This window comes from Hemicordylus capensis, chromosome 5, assembly GCF_027244095.1.
Source record: "Hemicordylus capensis ecotype Gifberg chromosome 5, rHemCap1.1.pri, whole genome shotgun sequence".
Taxonomy (NCBI): Eukaryota; Metazoa; Chordata; class Lepidosauria; order Squamata; family Cordylidae; genus Hemicordylus; species Hemicordylus capensis.
The window spans coordinates 75,422,023-75,437,397 of NC_069661.1; the positions used below are offsets into that span (position 1 = coordinate 75,422,023).

Genomic DNA, 15,375 nt, shown 5'->3' on the forward strand with positions numbered 1-15,375 from the left:
AATGCTGCAGACAGGTGTTTGTGAATACTTATTTTATTCAGGCATGCTTGTCAGATGTGTAGCATTTTAAGTACCAGTGCTTCCGTAATGTGTGAAATGGACCTTATTCAACAAATTAAGGCCTAATTTTGATCATCCAATTTGAAACTACATTTCTCAGTTGTGAAACATGATCTATGGCCATTTGGAAGAATTTAATAGCATTTAATGTGGCAGGAAAAGAATGGCAATAAAAGCAGGGTAAAAAGCTTTTATTGTCACTCAGATATTTTATTTTAATGGAAAGAGTTCAGTATACAGAAATGAAAAAGATACAGAATTAGCACAGGAAATTCTGCCACATGAATGTAGTTCTCTGCAGGCACACACACTATTTTAATGTGCTTGTGTTTAATTTAAAAGCATGAATTACATGTGAGCCATACTGCACTCTGGGCACAACCCAGCAAAAAAACAACCAACTTTTTTCTTGCAAGTGTGAAGTTTCATATGCTTTTTGTTCTGCGTTTTAATGCCTATCCTGAAAAAAACCTTTGGCACAGATGTAAACTCTCTGCATGCACAAAGCTCTCTGAATTATGGGATTACATACATGTCCAAGGTGTGTGTTGTCCTTGTTCTTTTACATGTTAAGGGCTTGGACAAAAATGAGCAAACAGTCTGTGTGCATTTAATAGTTAGCATTTCTGTCTCTGAAATTACTGAATGTGTCTGTATACAGCAATATTGTGTGGAAAGCTTAGAGAGTGATGTAAGATCCTCTCTTAAACCTCTTATGATCATGTCATTTATCTTAAAGCTATAACCACTTGAAGAATGTAGTGAAACTGAGCAATGAGTGTGTGGTTTGGGATGGTTCAGCATCCATAGGGGTGTTGGGGGAAGAAGGAAGCCCATGTTACTTGTTCATATTTCTGTGCTATTTGTCTGTTGTCCAACATGGGGATGTAATTTTATGTTCAGTCTAATCCTGTGCGCATGTGAAGTTTATTCAAAGTAATTCATCTATTGACTTGCTCTCTTCCATTTCCTTCTAGAGGAGATATGTACTCTGGTAATTGCAGAAACCTTTCCTGAAGATGCTGGAACCTTTACATGCACAGCAAGAAATGATTATGGATCTGTAACGAGCAGTGCAAAACTGACCGTGCTCTCAGGTATTCCGTAGTGCTTTTATTATACAGGACAATGTGGGCAGTAATCTGATCTACATTTCAGTAGATCTAAAGTAAAGTGTGCCATTGAGTCGGTGTCGACTCCTGGTGACCACAGAGCCCTTGGTCTGGTTTCCATTGCCCCCTCCTGTGCAGTATGAGATGATGCCTTTCAGCATCTTCCTATATCGCTGCTGCCTGATATAGGTACTTCCCATAGTCTGGGAAACATACCGGCAGAGATATGAACTGGCAACCTCTGGCTTGCTAATCAAGTCATTTCCCCACTGCACCATTACATGGCTGCTGTACTGATATATAATCGAAATTAATTTTTTTAAAAAAATGCTGAGCTGACATTGTAAAACTCCTGCTTTTAGAGCTTAATTGTGGATCAGAGTACTATTTTGACTTTGTTAGCACATAAGGTAAAAGGTTTTAAATTGAAAAATCAAGATTAAGCTAGGAATAAAAAGCCAGGTTCAGAGCATTGATCAGGGTGTGATGGTGTGGTGGTGGGCTTAGTAGCAAAAACCTCCCAAAAACAGTCCCCACAAAACCCCTCATCAAACCATGTATGTGTTTCATAATCTCAGGCTGTTCTCCTCTCTTTCCTTTGATTGTATGGACCTTAGATTGCTAAGCCTGCAGGCAGGATTTTTTAATGTTGTTTTTTTAAACTTGATGCAGCACCCAGTATATTTCAGCATATTTAAAAATATTAAATGAAAATAATTAGCCAAAAGGTTTACCAGTTGCACAAGATGAGAAAAGCCTACAAACTGCCGCTTGTGAATACTTGGCAGCCCAACACGTCAAGTTAATTAAAAATTATGCATTTATTCATCCTAAATGTCTCATCTCTGACAGCTTTTAAAAAGTCTTTAAAAACACATCTCTTCACCCAGGCTTTTAATCAATGTTGTTTTAATGGTTTTAATGCTGTTTTAAAATATTATTTTAAAATTTGCTATTTGTTGGGGTGTGTGTGTGTGTTTGTCCCCTGCCTGCCGCCATTTTTGTCTTCACGAATGTTTTACTTTGTTTTTATTCTGTTGTAAACTGCCCAGAGACGTAAGTTTTGGGCGGTATAGAAATGTTTTAATAAAAATAAATAAATAAATGTTTAAAATTACACCTAGAGAGAGGAAGTTAAGTAGGTCTGTAAGATTTTAACACTAAGATTCTGGGGCTAGGTGGCAGCAGAGGCAAAATGGAAAAAGTAAGCTACACTGACAAGCGAAAATGAAAACCTCATGTCAGCGTAAAATGTAAAACAGAAATACATAACAAAACTTTGGAAAAAGTTAGTGGTTCTCACGCACAATTATGGTGAATGTTTGTGGTGAGTGCTAACAACTCTGATTCATAGAGTTCACTTGCCCAGCCAGTATTTAATATTCATAAATCAATTACTGTTCTTTAAATTGGCAAATAGTATGAGCTGCATCATGGACAATGACAGTGAATAAATATTCATTAAACTGGTTACATCAGCTTGAATGTTCATGAGAACTTAAGAGACAGTGTTTTTGAGAACTGTTGAATATAAGAAAATGGTGACCTCACTTTGAATGAACTAATACTGTATTTGTGAGGATAATTCAAACTGCATGTTATAATTTATAATGCAACATTACTTATACGGATTTCCCCCCTATTTTAGCCACATCTGAAAACTCCAGCAATGACTTGTCAATGAGAGAACAGAACAATGACAACTCTCACCACTTCCCACCTCCAAGTCTTGAAATTAGTGCTGTAGAACTTCCTCCAAAACACTCTGAGAGCCACCAGTTTAACCATTCTAGTCCAGGTGTAGCAGCCCTACAGTTGCAGCTCAACTCTGCTGAGAAGAAAACCAATGGTATCCATCTCAACCATGGAGTCAATGGGATGATTAATGGCAACACCAAAACTGATACATCTGTTTCTCATCCAAGTGGCCTGCTTTCACCCACTAAAACACCTCCACCAGTGCTTGCTAAGCCAAAGCTGTGAGTAGTTCTGTATTGATATTCTCATGTTATTGTTGCTAGCTGTTTGATCCTATGAATGCCTAGGATTCTTGGACAATAGGCAAAACATGAGTACCCCTGAGGGCTGCTCTGCCCATGTTATTTGCCCCTACATGGATGTAGAGAAAATATACATACTATGTCTCTTTTTTGCTACATGTACATGCATTGGAAGCATTCTTTTGCTACAAAAGCATTCTTTTGCTACATGTACATGCATTGGTAGCTTCTACATATGAAAAAATAGACATATATAAAGGTCATATAAGTGTGTATACGCATAAATTACAGTAAATCTAGGCAATTCACATTGCTGTTTTTTTATAGCAGTTTATTAGTTTGGTATAGGTTTTCAAACCTTGGCTTTTTCATATGTCAGTTTTCTCCCCATGCTCCCACCTATTTCTGGCCAATACAGTTGCAGAGGATGTAGGGGTGCCCCGCCTCCTGCTTGCTACTGATGCATTCACCTGTGCTCAGATGAGCAAGGAGTGACTGTGCACGCATGTGTACTTTCTGATTATATTTTTGAATTTTTTTAAAAAAAATTCTCCCAGTGCTATTGTGCAAGTGCATCTGCAGAGGAGCACAGTCCAATGCTCCATATTTAATCTGCTGTAATTAAGTACTGCTTTAGCTTTGGGGCTGTAATTGGGAGGGGGCAGGAAGCCCAGGTACCAGGTTCTGCGCATGCATACTTCTCAGGGATTTCCCCACTTGTGTGTTTGTTTTTTCAGTGCTCTTATGCAGCCTTGCTATTTGCAAGAGGAAGAAAATAAGTCAGAAATCCATTTGAAGTTGCACAAGAGAAAAAGACACAGCTGTCTATGGGAAAAACAAATTCAGAGCATACTAACGGCTGGGCGGAGAGATCTGAAAATTGGCACACAGGTGGTGGAGGATGGCAGGGTTCTTTCACACAAATTGGTCCGTTGACTTATAATTAAAAATTAATAATCAGTGATTTTTAGATGTAGCTTTTTGCCATGATTCTGTTGATGTTTGGCTTAAACCTTTTAAAAATTGATTAAATTCAGAGTAACTGATTTATTTAAACTCCTCCAGGAGTTTATCTATGCTCATGTACACCTGGGTAAGTATAGTCACTTTAGCATGAATTAGGGGCATAAGGAGGTTTGAATGGACCCTGTACAAAAAGTGATGATGGCCCCCTCCTCCCTGTACCTTCTTCAGAGAGGCACAAGGGGGAGCGCAAAGTGCAAGCTGTCACCTGGTCAACAGGGGCCCAGAGACATTTGTTCCCCTTGTAGCTATGCTCCTTGTGCTTATTAAATTAATGGTCTTCTCATCCTTCCACTCCTGTTTATACTCCTGAGTATTATGTTCATATTTGCTAATCAAGGTAGTAAGACTGTTGTGCTCTTGATCTAATTATAACTAACCAAAAATGATAGATTTTGAGAAAATCATACCTGAAATAGTGGTTTTAGTCTGTGTCTTATATTACAGATTAGACTGAAAACCATTGATGGACATATTAATGCAGGATCTAAGCATTCCTAAAGAGTAGCAAATGATGCTTTCAGATTTATAGAGGTTTAATATCATGGAATATGGGCCGGTAGGGGGGGAGATTGAGAAAACACTAATTTAGCCAAATGCTGTCTAAAATATTTCAAATAAAGTAAAATAAATATAAAAATGCTAATCATGTTATCAGCTTAAGTTCCATCTTCACTTCTAGGTCAAAAGCATGCTGGGTATAAGTTTTGAGGTGGGGGGAGCTTCAATTTGTCTTCATAGCTTTAAAAATCAGACCAAATCACTTTGCTTTTTACCAAGGTTCAGACATAATTCATATAGAATGACATTATCTCTTTGTAAATTGATTGTGAACACTGGGCTCTGATGTATGCTGGAAATTACTGCGTTCATTCTTAGCTGCAAATTATTGTGGGTTTTTTGTCTTATACTGAGGTTGAATAGAGGATATGTTCTAGTTCAAATAAGCCAACCAAATATTTAAAGTAAAATGATTACTAGTACAAAATTCCAGGACTGAACACATTTGAGAAGACTACACACAGGGAAAGATGGTGCTGCTGTTGGCTCAGTGAGGTGGAGGTGGGTAGTTGCAGGAAATGAAGAAGTGGGGAGAAGCAGATGGTGGTAAACTGGATCATTGACAGGGCAATTTAGGAAGGACCCAGTGGGAACACTTCACAGATATAGCTGCTGCCCCTATAGTGGCCAGAGACAATGTGTCAAATATATCATCGGATTCACTTTCCCCTACCCCACCCCTGACCCTGGCTTGGCAGTGGCAGCAGTTATCCATTTGTCTATATCCAGACCTAATAAGGCAGCAACTGGAGGCAAGAGCTCAAAGATGGAACTGTCGAATAACAGCGGCAGACTCCAAATGGTTGCGGGGTGTGGAGAGGGAGGGAGGCAGTCAGATTTGTAGGAGCGGCTCCTTTTTCTGGAATGCAGGTTGATCCAAAATGGATGCAGTGCTGCCCCCTTTCCCAAGTGGCCCATTGGGAGGGAAGTCAGATGAGCACTTTTGCCCTGGACTGGAAGTGCCTCTACTCTTGGGGTCCCGAGGTGATGAAGTAGAGTTCGGAAGGCAGCCCACCTGAGCTCCAAGGCTCCTCCAAGGAGACAGCTGTAGGAGGGGTGAGATGCTCTGGCTGCTCAGAGTATGTCTGCTCAGACTCTAGGTGGCTTTTCTCTGGGTCGAGGGTCTCTTGACTGAGGCATATTCATTGCCTTCTAAGAGGGTCTCCTCTAAGTTGGAGTCCAGGTGGATCCTGACACTATTGCACGCAGTTACCAGACAGGCAAATAGTGCCCCCCTTCTCATCCTCCACGTGCTAAGTGTCAAGAGGAAGAAGGTAAGGGAGCTGAAGAGCAAGCAAAGGAGAGTGTTTACCATAGAACTGAGCTAGAGAATCTCCTTTTGTAGAGAGCATCTTCTCTTCAACAGCAGTGTGACTGGGCTGAGAGAATAGCAGGATGCCTCAAAATTCATTGCCCTCTGCAGATTGCTTCAAGTTGCTATATTAAAAAAGGGCTAAGCTTGTGTTGATCTATGCATTTGGAATTGTCATTCCTGAACACAACCATTGCAGAGGACGTGAAATGGGGTCCAGAATATTGTATTGTATACAGAATATTGTATTTATCATTTGAGGCAAGATTCACTTGGCGCAAGCCTGGTTATGTATTTCAAACTTCAGAAATTCTAGCTGACAGCTTAATTTGCCTTGACACAAAATCCATGTTTCATTTTTGCTTTTGAGTAAATGTGTTTAGGCTCAAGATATTGGTCTTATTTTTATTTTATTTATTTTTACATTTCTATACCGCCTTTCGTTAAAAGAAAACCCCAAGGCGGTTTACAAAAATTAAAACATACAATAAAAGCAATAAAAACACGAAGCAATAAAAACACCAAGCTAAAAACATATCAAACAAGCATAAAAAACAAGACAACAGATAAAAACACACAGAAGCAGCAGTAAAAACGATTATGTAAAAGCCTGGGTAAAAAGCCAAGTCTTTAAAAGCTTTCTAAAAGCCGTGATGGAGTCTGAGGAACGAATGGCTTATGAGACACAGTGAGGCTCTTCTCATGCACAGGCAAAACCAGGCTAAGGTTTTGCCTGCACATGAGAAGCACCGGGAGTTGCGCAGCTCCCAGCAGTGGCATGGTGGCAAACACACAAGGGAACCCTGGCTGTCAGCCCAGCTTAAGGGCGCAAACGTGCCATCAGCCCAGACTATGTGTTGGTGCTACTGCAAAACCCACACATCAGCAGCCTCCCAGCCGGCGTCAAAATACTCCCCATAATGCACCACATGCTCGCATTATGGGAGTTCTGGGGGGCTCCTGGTCTCCAAGCCTCCCTGCTGCCAGCAAAAGCCGACAATCTTCTGAGTGGGGTAATCTGCCCGCCAGCAACAAGGAGGTGATCGTCTGTGGGGGAGGTAAGCTTTTCAAGGCTTCCTCCACTCGCCCCTTCAAGCCCTTCTCATGGATCATGAGAAAGGGCTCAGTAGCTTAATGTGACCAAGCTACATATATCATCTGGTGGTTTTGTCATTAGGTTTATGGTTCATTGTGCTCTTCAGCTTGTAGTTAACGTTTGACCAGCATAAGGGAAAATGGAAGACAAAAGACCAAACAGCATAGATGAGCCAAGTTCAGCATTTGGATGAAATTGTTCTGGTCTGCACACACCTATGCATAGGTTTGTGTACATGGAAATAACATATTTGTCTACACTAAGGACTTAAGTAATTTCTTTTAAGTAATTGTTCTCACACTTGAGATGTAAGCCTTTCTGGTTTTAAAATGTCACATGTAATTTGTTATTTAACTTGATATGAGTATTTGACCTGTTTATCTTTTTAAGAAATCAAATTATATCATTTTAAATATTAGTATAGTCACACCAATAAACCAATAATGCTTAATAGAGAGTGATTTTTCACCACTTTTGGCTCTAAGTGGGTTCTATAGAAATCAATGGCAGTTGCTTCCAAGTAAATATGTTTAGGGAAACGAGAATTCATTATTGCCTACTGTAATACTGTAAGATTCTGCATGTTAATGCAAAATGTTAATTTGTGGAGGGGATTGGGCCAGTACATATGATAAATGCATTTAAATGTGACCCTGAAGATGTGGAAAGCTTATATGGGTAAGGGTTTCCCTATATTAACCAAACCATATTCACAAGGGCCTTAAATGATTGATGGTATTAGTATTAGTAGTAGTAGTATTAGTAGTAGTAGTAGTGTTGAAAAAATATATCTATCTTGAGACACACACTCTGTGTTGGGCTTATGCTATATGTTCATGTATTTATCCATCTAACTGGGCATTTCTTGCATGATGACTGGCTCTCATGTTTAGCAGGAGAGCAACTGTCCCTGGTGTGCTCAGCATATGTCTATCCAGTGATTGTTGCTAGTGTCCCCTTTGGGATGGAAGGACTCTTCTTAAAGATTGTGGCCCTTTTGGAACAGGAAACCACTTACTCATGCCTCTTGCTGTGTAAATCACTTTGAGAATGTTTTGCTGAAAAGTGGTGTATAAATATTTTTAATGATTATGAGAATCATGTGCACTTAACGAATCTGATTTTTATAAACCAAACAGCATTAGTGAGTTTTCCATAGTCATTTCCTGCTAGCTATGTAACAGACATGGGGAGTTTATACATATAGAGTAACTCCAGACTCCACACAGAGGAAGAAATGATGAAAGAGTATGGAGCTGCTTGTCAGCCTGGATACAGACAATCAATTCAGCCATCTTACTGTGTACTAAAGGTTTCTTATCTAGCTTTTTCTTTAGAAATTGCTGAGAATAAAGAGAGGCATTTGTGAGAACATTAATTTATCTTTGGGATTTTGCAATGTCGTTTGGCTCCTGTACAACCAAGCTGTCAGCCCAAGGTGTCAGTATGTCAAATGTGCACACCTTTGTGCGTACCCAGTATTTCCTGCAGAAGAGCTGACAACTACTTTTAAAAGGTGTTACTCCCTCTTTATCCTATTTGTGTTAGAATGCTAGTCCGGTTAATCATGAAAGATGTTCAAAAAGTCTGTTTTGGAGAGTCAAAGCTACCTTTCTGTCTGAAAGGAACAAAGCTGTCAGAGTGGTTGAGGACTAGAGCTTCAAAAAGACTTAAGCTCTCTGATCTGAAATTAATGAAGGTAGAATTCTTAATCCTTGTTATGTTTAGTCTGTTCTCTGTTCAAGTTTGTTTTGACTCTGGAAGTATTATAAAGAAAAGCATTTGGTTTTCTTTGTTCATAACTGATGTCGCCGATGTGTACCCCCCATGAAGAATAATACGTGCAGAGATGAGGTCATGACTGATACTAAATATTAATGTTGTTTCCAGAATTAATGGTAAAACTGGGAAATGTTTTTAAAGGAAGGGAAGGGTTGGAGAAGGAACTTTAATGTTCTGTTTCTTCAAACCTTGCATGATGTCTGCTAATTCATATTAAATGGCAACAGATCTGTGAGAATAGTGCTCTGCAAATGAGTGAGAGATTATTGAGTGATATAGGGATGTGCATGAATGGCTCATACAGGCTTGAGTGGGGCAGGGAGCAGTTCACTTTATAAGCAGGTCTTACCTGCTCTGCTGCCAATCCACTGCTTTTTCAGGCACGATGTTTGCTCTATAAAAGGCTGTGTGCAACTATGTTCCCTGCAGCCTGTGCTCACCATTGGCGTCAATACATTTCCCAGGGCTACTAGTGCATGAGTTACATCTGTAGAATTACTCCAGATATTGGGTGGGGAAAAGAGATCTCTCTCACTTCTTCCTAATAGGCATGTGCATGAAATGGATTTAGCGTTGTGTTCTGAGCTCAGAACAGAATGCTAAATCCGCAGAAGTTTCTGTTGGAACAACTGGTCGAGCCAGTTGTTCTGACAGCACAGCCCGCTTCAAGTCGGAACATTCCAAGCAATATTTTGGAATTCAAAATGGTGGTGTTCTGGCCTCTGAGCATGCATGGTGACGAACACACAGAATACCGCCATTTTGGATTCCAAAATGGTGCTTGGAATCTTGCAACTTGAAATGAGTAGTTCCATTCCAGTCTTGGAACAGGTCCTGCATTTGAAGGGGGTTCTGTCCCGAGCTCAGAACACTCGAAACAGCCCATTTTGAATGTGGAATGTACTGACTGTGGAACATTTTGCACATCCCTACTTCCTACCACCTAGCATCAGCCAGGTGAGAAGGGGTTTTGGAGGCTTGTAGGGCAACGGGGAAAGAAGTGTTCTTAATCTGGCTTGGAATAAAATCCAACTCAGGCAAGAAGGGTTGTTATGCTTGCCTTAAATATATGGTGAGTGAGTGACCAAGGACATATGAACTTCAGTAACATTTATCAGCAGGATGAAGTAGGGTTAGATGCCCCCTTCCTCTACTTCAGTATTTTGAGGGGACCCATAGTTTACTGTGCAACATTTAGTTTCGCTATAACTAAAACAGGCATATGTTGACGCTCTTAAGAAAGTATACATTTTTATTCACGAGACATAACACATTAAAAACATAATAGTATTGATAGTAATAAAATATTTCTGGCAGCCATATGGCTACATTGCTTAGTCTGCTAATCCACAAGTAAAGCATTTCTATTTTCTGAGTCACTTCCATTATATTTATTGTCCTCCTTTACGAGGAATCTTATAAATGGTTTTACTTCTGCACTGTGAGTTTGTAGTAAATTGTGTTGACTTAATAGTTCAGTTGGTAGGAGGCATTAAAAGTAGATGTTTAGGTATTGTTGTGTGATTCTCATGAAGGTGTAAACGCTTTGCATTTGGGAATATTCTCTAGCACTCTCCAGATGTTATAAGTGAAGTGCCAACATGTGATAAGGGCACATAGGAGGGGCTAGCTATTTCTCTTATATTCCAGTGCTTGTCTACAGTAGGCACACACTGAATATGGAGAGAGTTTCTCTCCATGATCTAAACCAGGGCTGCTCAGTTTCACCCCTTGTGCATATGTTGGCCTACAGCTCCCATAATCCCTGGCTATTGGCCACTGTGGCTGGGGATTATGGACATTGTAGTCCAAAAAAAGCTAGATGGCCAAAGTTGGGCAGACCTGATCTAAATGCATAAGTGATGTAGATGGACAGCACTTAAAAGATCAGTTCTTCTAGCAGTGTTTTAGACAGTACTAGGGAAAATGGTCAAGCATAATTTTGAATGATATGTAACAGCATATCATGGACACAGAGTTCATAATGTGACGGGTGGCGGGCGACCGTTGGAGAGCGGGGCAGCTAACACTGAGCAATAAAGCAGGGGCTGTGGCAGCAGGCAGCAAGGAGAGCAACAAAGTCCTAGCACACAGATGCTTTGTGCGGGTTCAGCTAATTTATATATGTTAAAAGGAGCATCTGAATTATGCCATCTGTGTACCAAGTTGTAATGGATTCATCCAGCCTTTGTCTCAGAGTAAGCCCACATGAGGGGAAGCAAATGATGAATCATCTCCACCCTGAGCTTTCTGAACAAAGGCTTCTCCCAAAACTTGCCTGGACTTCTGGTAGTTTATTCACTGCCAGAATAAACTACCAGAATTATTAGCAGAATTTATTCCCCCCTGGCTTGGGTGAATTTCCAGAGAAACTCCTTCTCTTACTATTGGCAAAGTACAAAAACCTTCCATGTGCAAGCTTACATGTGGTGAGAAAACTTGGTAGCTGGTGAATGGTCAGATTGAGACATGTTCTGCACCAGAGCAAGCCCTTTCCAGCCCCACTTTCCTGAGTTAAAGATCCACTCCAGAGGCTTATTGAGATTGTAAAGAACAAAAAAGAAAAACAAACTTTATTCAAAATACTACAGACAGTTTCCATCTGAGGCTCTCTACGCTTTTAGTTACAGGTAAAAGAAGCGTTCAGTAATTGCAAGAATACTTTAAAAATCACCCCAGATGATATTAGGGGTGGCACACTTTTAAAATCATGGTTACCCAGCTGCAAAGAACTGGAATGTAGGAAACCACAAAAGCACCTTTAAAACTTGACAGTCTTTTGTCAATGCCCTGAATGGATGGGCGCAGGCTATTGTTTCTTAGCATATTTACATCACAGGTACATAGTCCTAGGCCAGTTGCAAGGATATACAGAGCACACAAAAGGAAAATAAAAGTCTAATGCAAACTGACTAACAAACTGTTCCCTAGGCTAAACTTCCAGAAGCCCTGGCTTCCTCCCCGCTTGAACAAACTCCAACCTTTTTGAGAATCAAGCTTCCTGCAATCCTGTGTCTCAAGGATCTGCAGATGTCCTTGCATGAGAGAATTCTCCAGGCTAGTTTTGACCATGGGGCAGCAAAACTCCATTGCTCCTCACTAAGCCTTGTGCCCATTCCCTCTCACCTCCCGCCTAGCTACTTCTGAACAAAGAAATCCTTCTCTACCTGTCTCATGGCCCTCTAGGTCCCACCCACCTGGTGCTGATTGGCTGATCCCTGGAGGTCACCAGCCTGTCAGTCAGGAAAGGGTTTACTTCCAGTTCAATCTGGAGGGGAGGGGAGTTCAAAGAGCCCACTATTACATGAAGCAGCCTGCTTATTGTCAGTTAATACAGTGAAGGAAGAATTTCTTATGCCTAACTTAAGTCAGTTTCATCAATAGAGGATTGTTTTCCTGTTTAAGTTCTCAAGATGGAGCCAATCTGGCTGTTGATAGCTTAGGTTAAGTTGGTAAGATAAGTAACTTTAATCAGTCTTAACCATGTTTACTGAGCAGTCTAATTTGAGTGGCATTTGCTTCCAAGTATCCATGTATGGCATTGCAGCCTTGGTACTACTCACCTGTTAACAAACTCTACAAACAGCTGGTTAAAAGTTTAAATAAATGTGTATGGATCCTGCATTCTCTAGTATCTTTGAATTTATTTCTTAGTAGTGTAATTATTTCCATCCATGTGCATACCGTGTTTCCCCGAAAATAAGACAGTGTCTTATATTAATTTTAGCCCAAAAAAATGCACTAGGGCAATTAGCGGTACATCAGAAATTACTGCTAGGTCTTACTTTCGGGGTAGGTCTTACTTTCGGGGAAACAGGGTAGTGCTGTTCAAACTAAGAAAGCAGGTCCTGTTCAAGAAGCATATAGTCTGAAACTGGATACTAGAGAAACAGCAGAGGAAAGAGACGGAAACAAATGAAGGAGCAAAGAGAAAACTGCATTTATTTTTATTATATCTATTTTGGCTTACTTGCAGTACAATGTGGAGACTAAGGGGTTATGCCCGGGCAGAGCAACCATTCCACGGAGTGGGGGGCCTCAAAGAACCTGGGCCACTGCACCTTGCACTTCAGTCATGCCTCTGCACCTGAGGTCAGATGCAAGGGGCGTGGCCATGCTAGCAGATGGGGCCACACACCCCATTTGGAAAGGATTTTACTTATTTATTTATGTGTTTGTGTGTTTGTTTGTTTACATTTTATAACCCGCTCTTCCTCCATGGAGCCCAGAGCGGTGTACTACATACTTAAGTTTCTCCTCATAAAAACCCTGTGAAGTAGGTTGGGCTGAGAGAGAAGTGACTGGCCCAGAGTCACCCAGCAAGTATCATGGCTGAATGGGGATTTGAACTCGGGTCTCCCCGGTCCTAGTCCAGCACTCTAACCACTACACCACGCTGGCTCCCCGACCAGCACTGCCTTCACAGCATGGCCTAAATGCAGTGTTCTCTCTAATTGTTTTCATCTTTGCATGGAATGAATTTTGTTCTGGGTAGCAGTATCAAGGTATTGTTTGTGTGCACATGCATTCAGAGTGGGGCCTTCCTGATTCAACCTGAGCGGGATCTAAAATTAACTGGATGGACATCAAAAAATGTGTGAGCGCACACACGTGCGCACACCTTAGAGGGAACACTACCAGAATGGCTCCTCCCTGCTTACAAAAGCAGGGAGAGGCATTCCCAGCCAGGCTGGGAGTCCAGAGCTGACTGAAACTTGAAAATGGAGCTGTGCTGCTCTGTTTTTAAGAGGTTTCACCTAGCACTGGGCTCCCAGGCTGTCCGGTAATGCCTCTTCCTGTTTTTGCAAGCAGGGAAAAGCCATCCAGGCCACTCTGTGCACGGCCCCATTTGCTAGCATGACCATGCCCCCTGCATCTGATGTCAGATGCCAGGGACATGGCGAAGGTGATGGGGGCTGAAGGCAGCAGGCTGGAAGGCTTCATGGAAAAGGTAGCGTTTGAGAAGGCATTTGAAGGAAGAGGTGCCTCATGTAATAGCAATGCTGACAGTGTTCCCTCTGACAGGGATTCCCAGATGTTGTTGACGGCAACTCCCAGAATCCCCAACTGCAGTGGCTTTTGCTTGGGTATTATGGGTATTGTAGTCAACAACATCTGGGAATCCCTGTTAGTGGGGACACTGAATGATTTTGATAGCAGTGTTTTAGACTTCTGAATATTCCTGTGTATTCAAGAACTGAGTGGCAGGAAATTCAACAGATAAGGTGCGTCTCTGCATTGCCACTCTGATGGAAAAAACATATATTTTTTTAATGTCTCCTTCCCAAAGAGACTTTGCATACCACCTTTGTATTAACAATAATTAATATTTTTATTATATTTCATGGAATAACTGTTCTTGTGTTCAATATTAAAAATATGACCAAATGAATATATGTCTAAAAGGAAAGATGAAGCTACCCCTATAGCCAAAAGGCTAGACTGAGCTCTTTGGTGCTACCAGCTATAACCTCAGCCTTGTATGAAATATGCTGATTCTTAGTTGGAAGAGGTGACAAATTCTTGAAAAGGAAACTATTTAAATGGGAAGCTGAGCAGAAGTTGGCTAAGTTCTGCTTCTGAATACAGCAATTTGGAAATTAGAACCACACTTTTAAGTTGTACAAAATTGAAAAGCCACTAATTATGTTAATAGGGAACATCAGTCCACATGTAATAGGACATAGACACTGAGGTCATATAAGACTTGTGTCTATCAAAATTCAGGGAGCCACCTAGCTGTAACACTGCCTATCAAATGAAGAGAGGATGGTGCAGCTTGGCAGCAAGAAAACAGTCAAGAATCTCCTATCCTATATCTCAAACTCATAATTACAGTGGGAAGAATAGGAAATTGCTGGAAACACCCCCCATTGGAAATGTATCACACAGTACAAGTGCCTCGCTGTAACACGTTAGTTGTTCCTTATGACTGCGATCTTATATACTCTTTCTTGGAAATAAGATGCATTGAACATAGTTTGTTAGAGTATACTACATGAGCAAATTGTTGCTGCTCTTTAGCACCTTGAGGCTATAGTTATACCAGGTTATTTAATCTTGAGTAAAAAGGTATGCTCTGTGTTGTCTGTATGCACTACAAAGAAGCAACAAACTACCACTATTCTCCAGATTTCTAGTCTTAAAAAAGAAATGAGAAACAGCACAATATAGATTTTCACATGATGAGCTATGCCTCTGCAATGCCTTACTCTCTCCTGTTCTGTCTTTTTCCCTTTTCCGGACAATGTGCATATCTTCCTCCCTGCTTTTATCATTCCTTACTCAAATGCAGATGTCACACGTCTTATTGCCAGGATATCCAGAACTCTTTTGAGAAAACACAAACTATATTTATTTTGATAGCTACCTATTTTTTTTAATGGTCAGCTTTAAATCAATAATTTCAGTCTGCCTAGCTTTATATTT

The 15,375-nt window shown here is 40.7% G+C and overlaps 1 protein-coding gene across 8 annotated transcripts in view; it reads left to right on the forward strand.

The window, feature by feature from the left end:
• Positions 1-15,375, forward strand: part of PALLD (palladin, cytoskeletal associated protein) — a 329,355-nt gene that overhangs the window by 157,697 nt on the left and 156,283 nt on the right. For all 8 annotated transcript variants that reach the window (XM_053257735.1, XM_053257738.1, XM_053257736.1 and 5 more), the window contains 2 exons: positions 1,038-1,157; positions 2,821-3,151. In XM_053257735.1, coding sequence (XP_053113710.1) covers positions 1,038-1,157; positions 2,821-3,151 — 451 coding nt within the window. The remainder of the gene's footprint in view (positions 1-1,037; positions 1,158-2,820; positions 3,152-15,375) is intronic.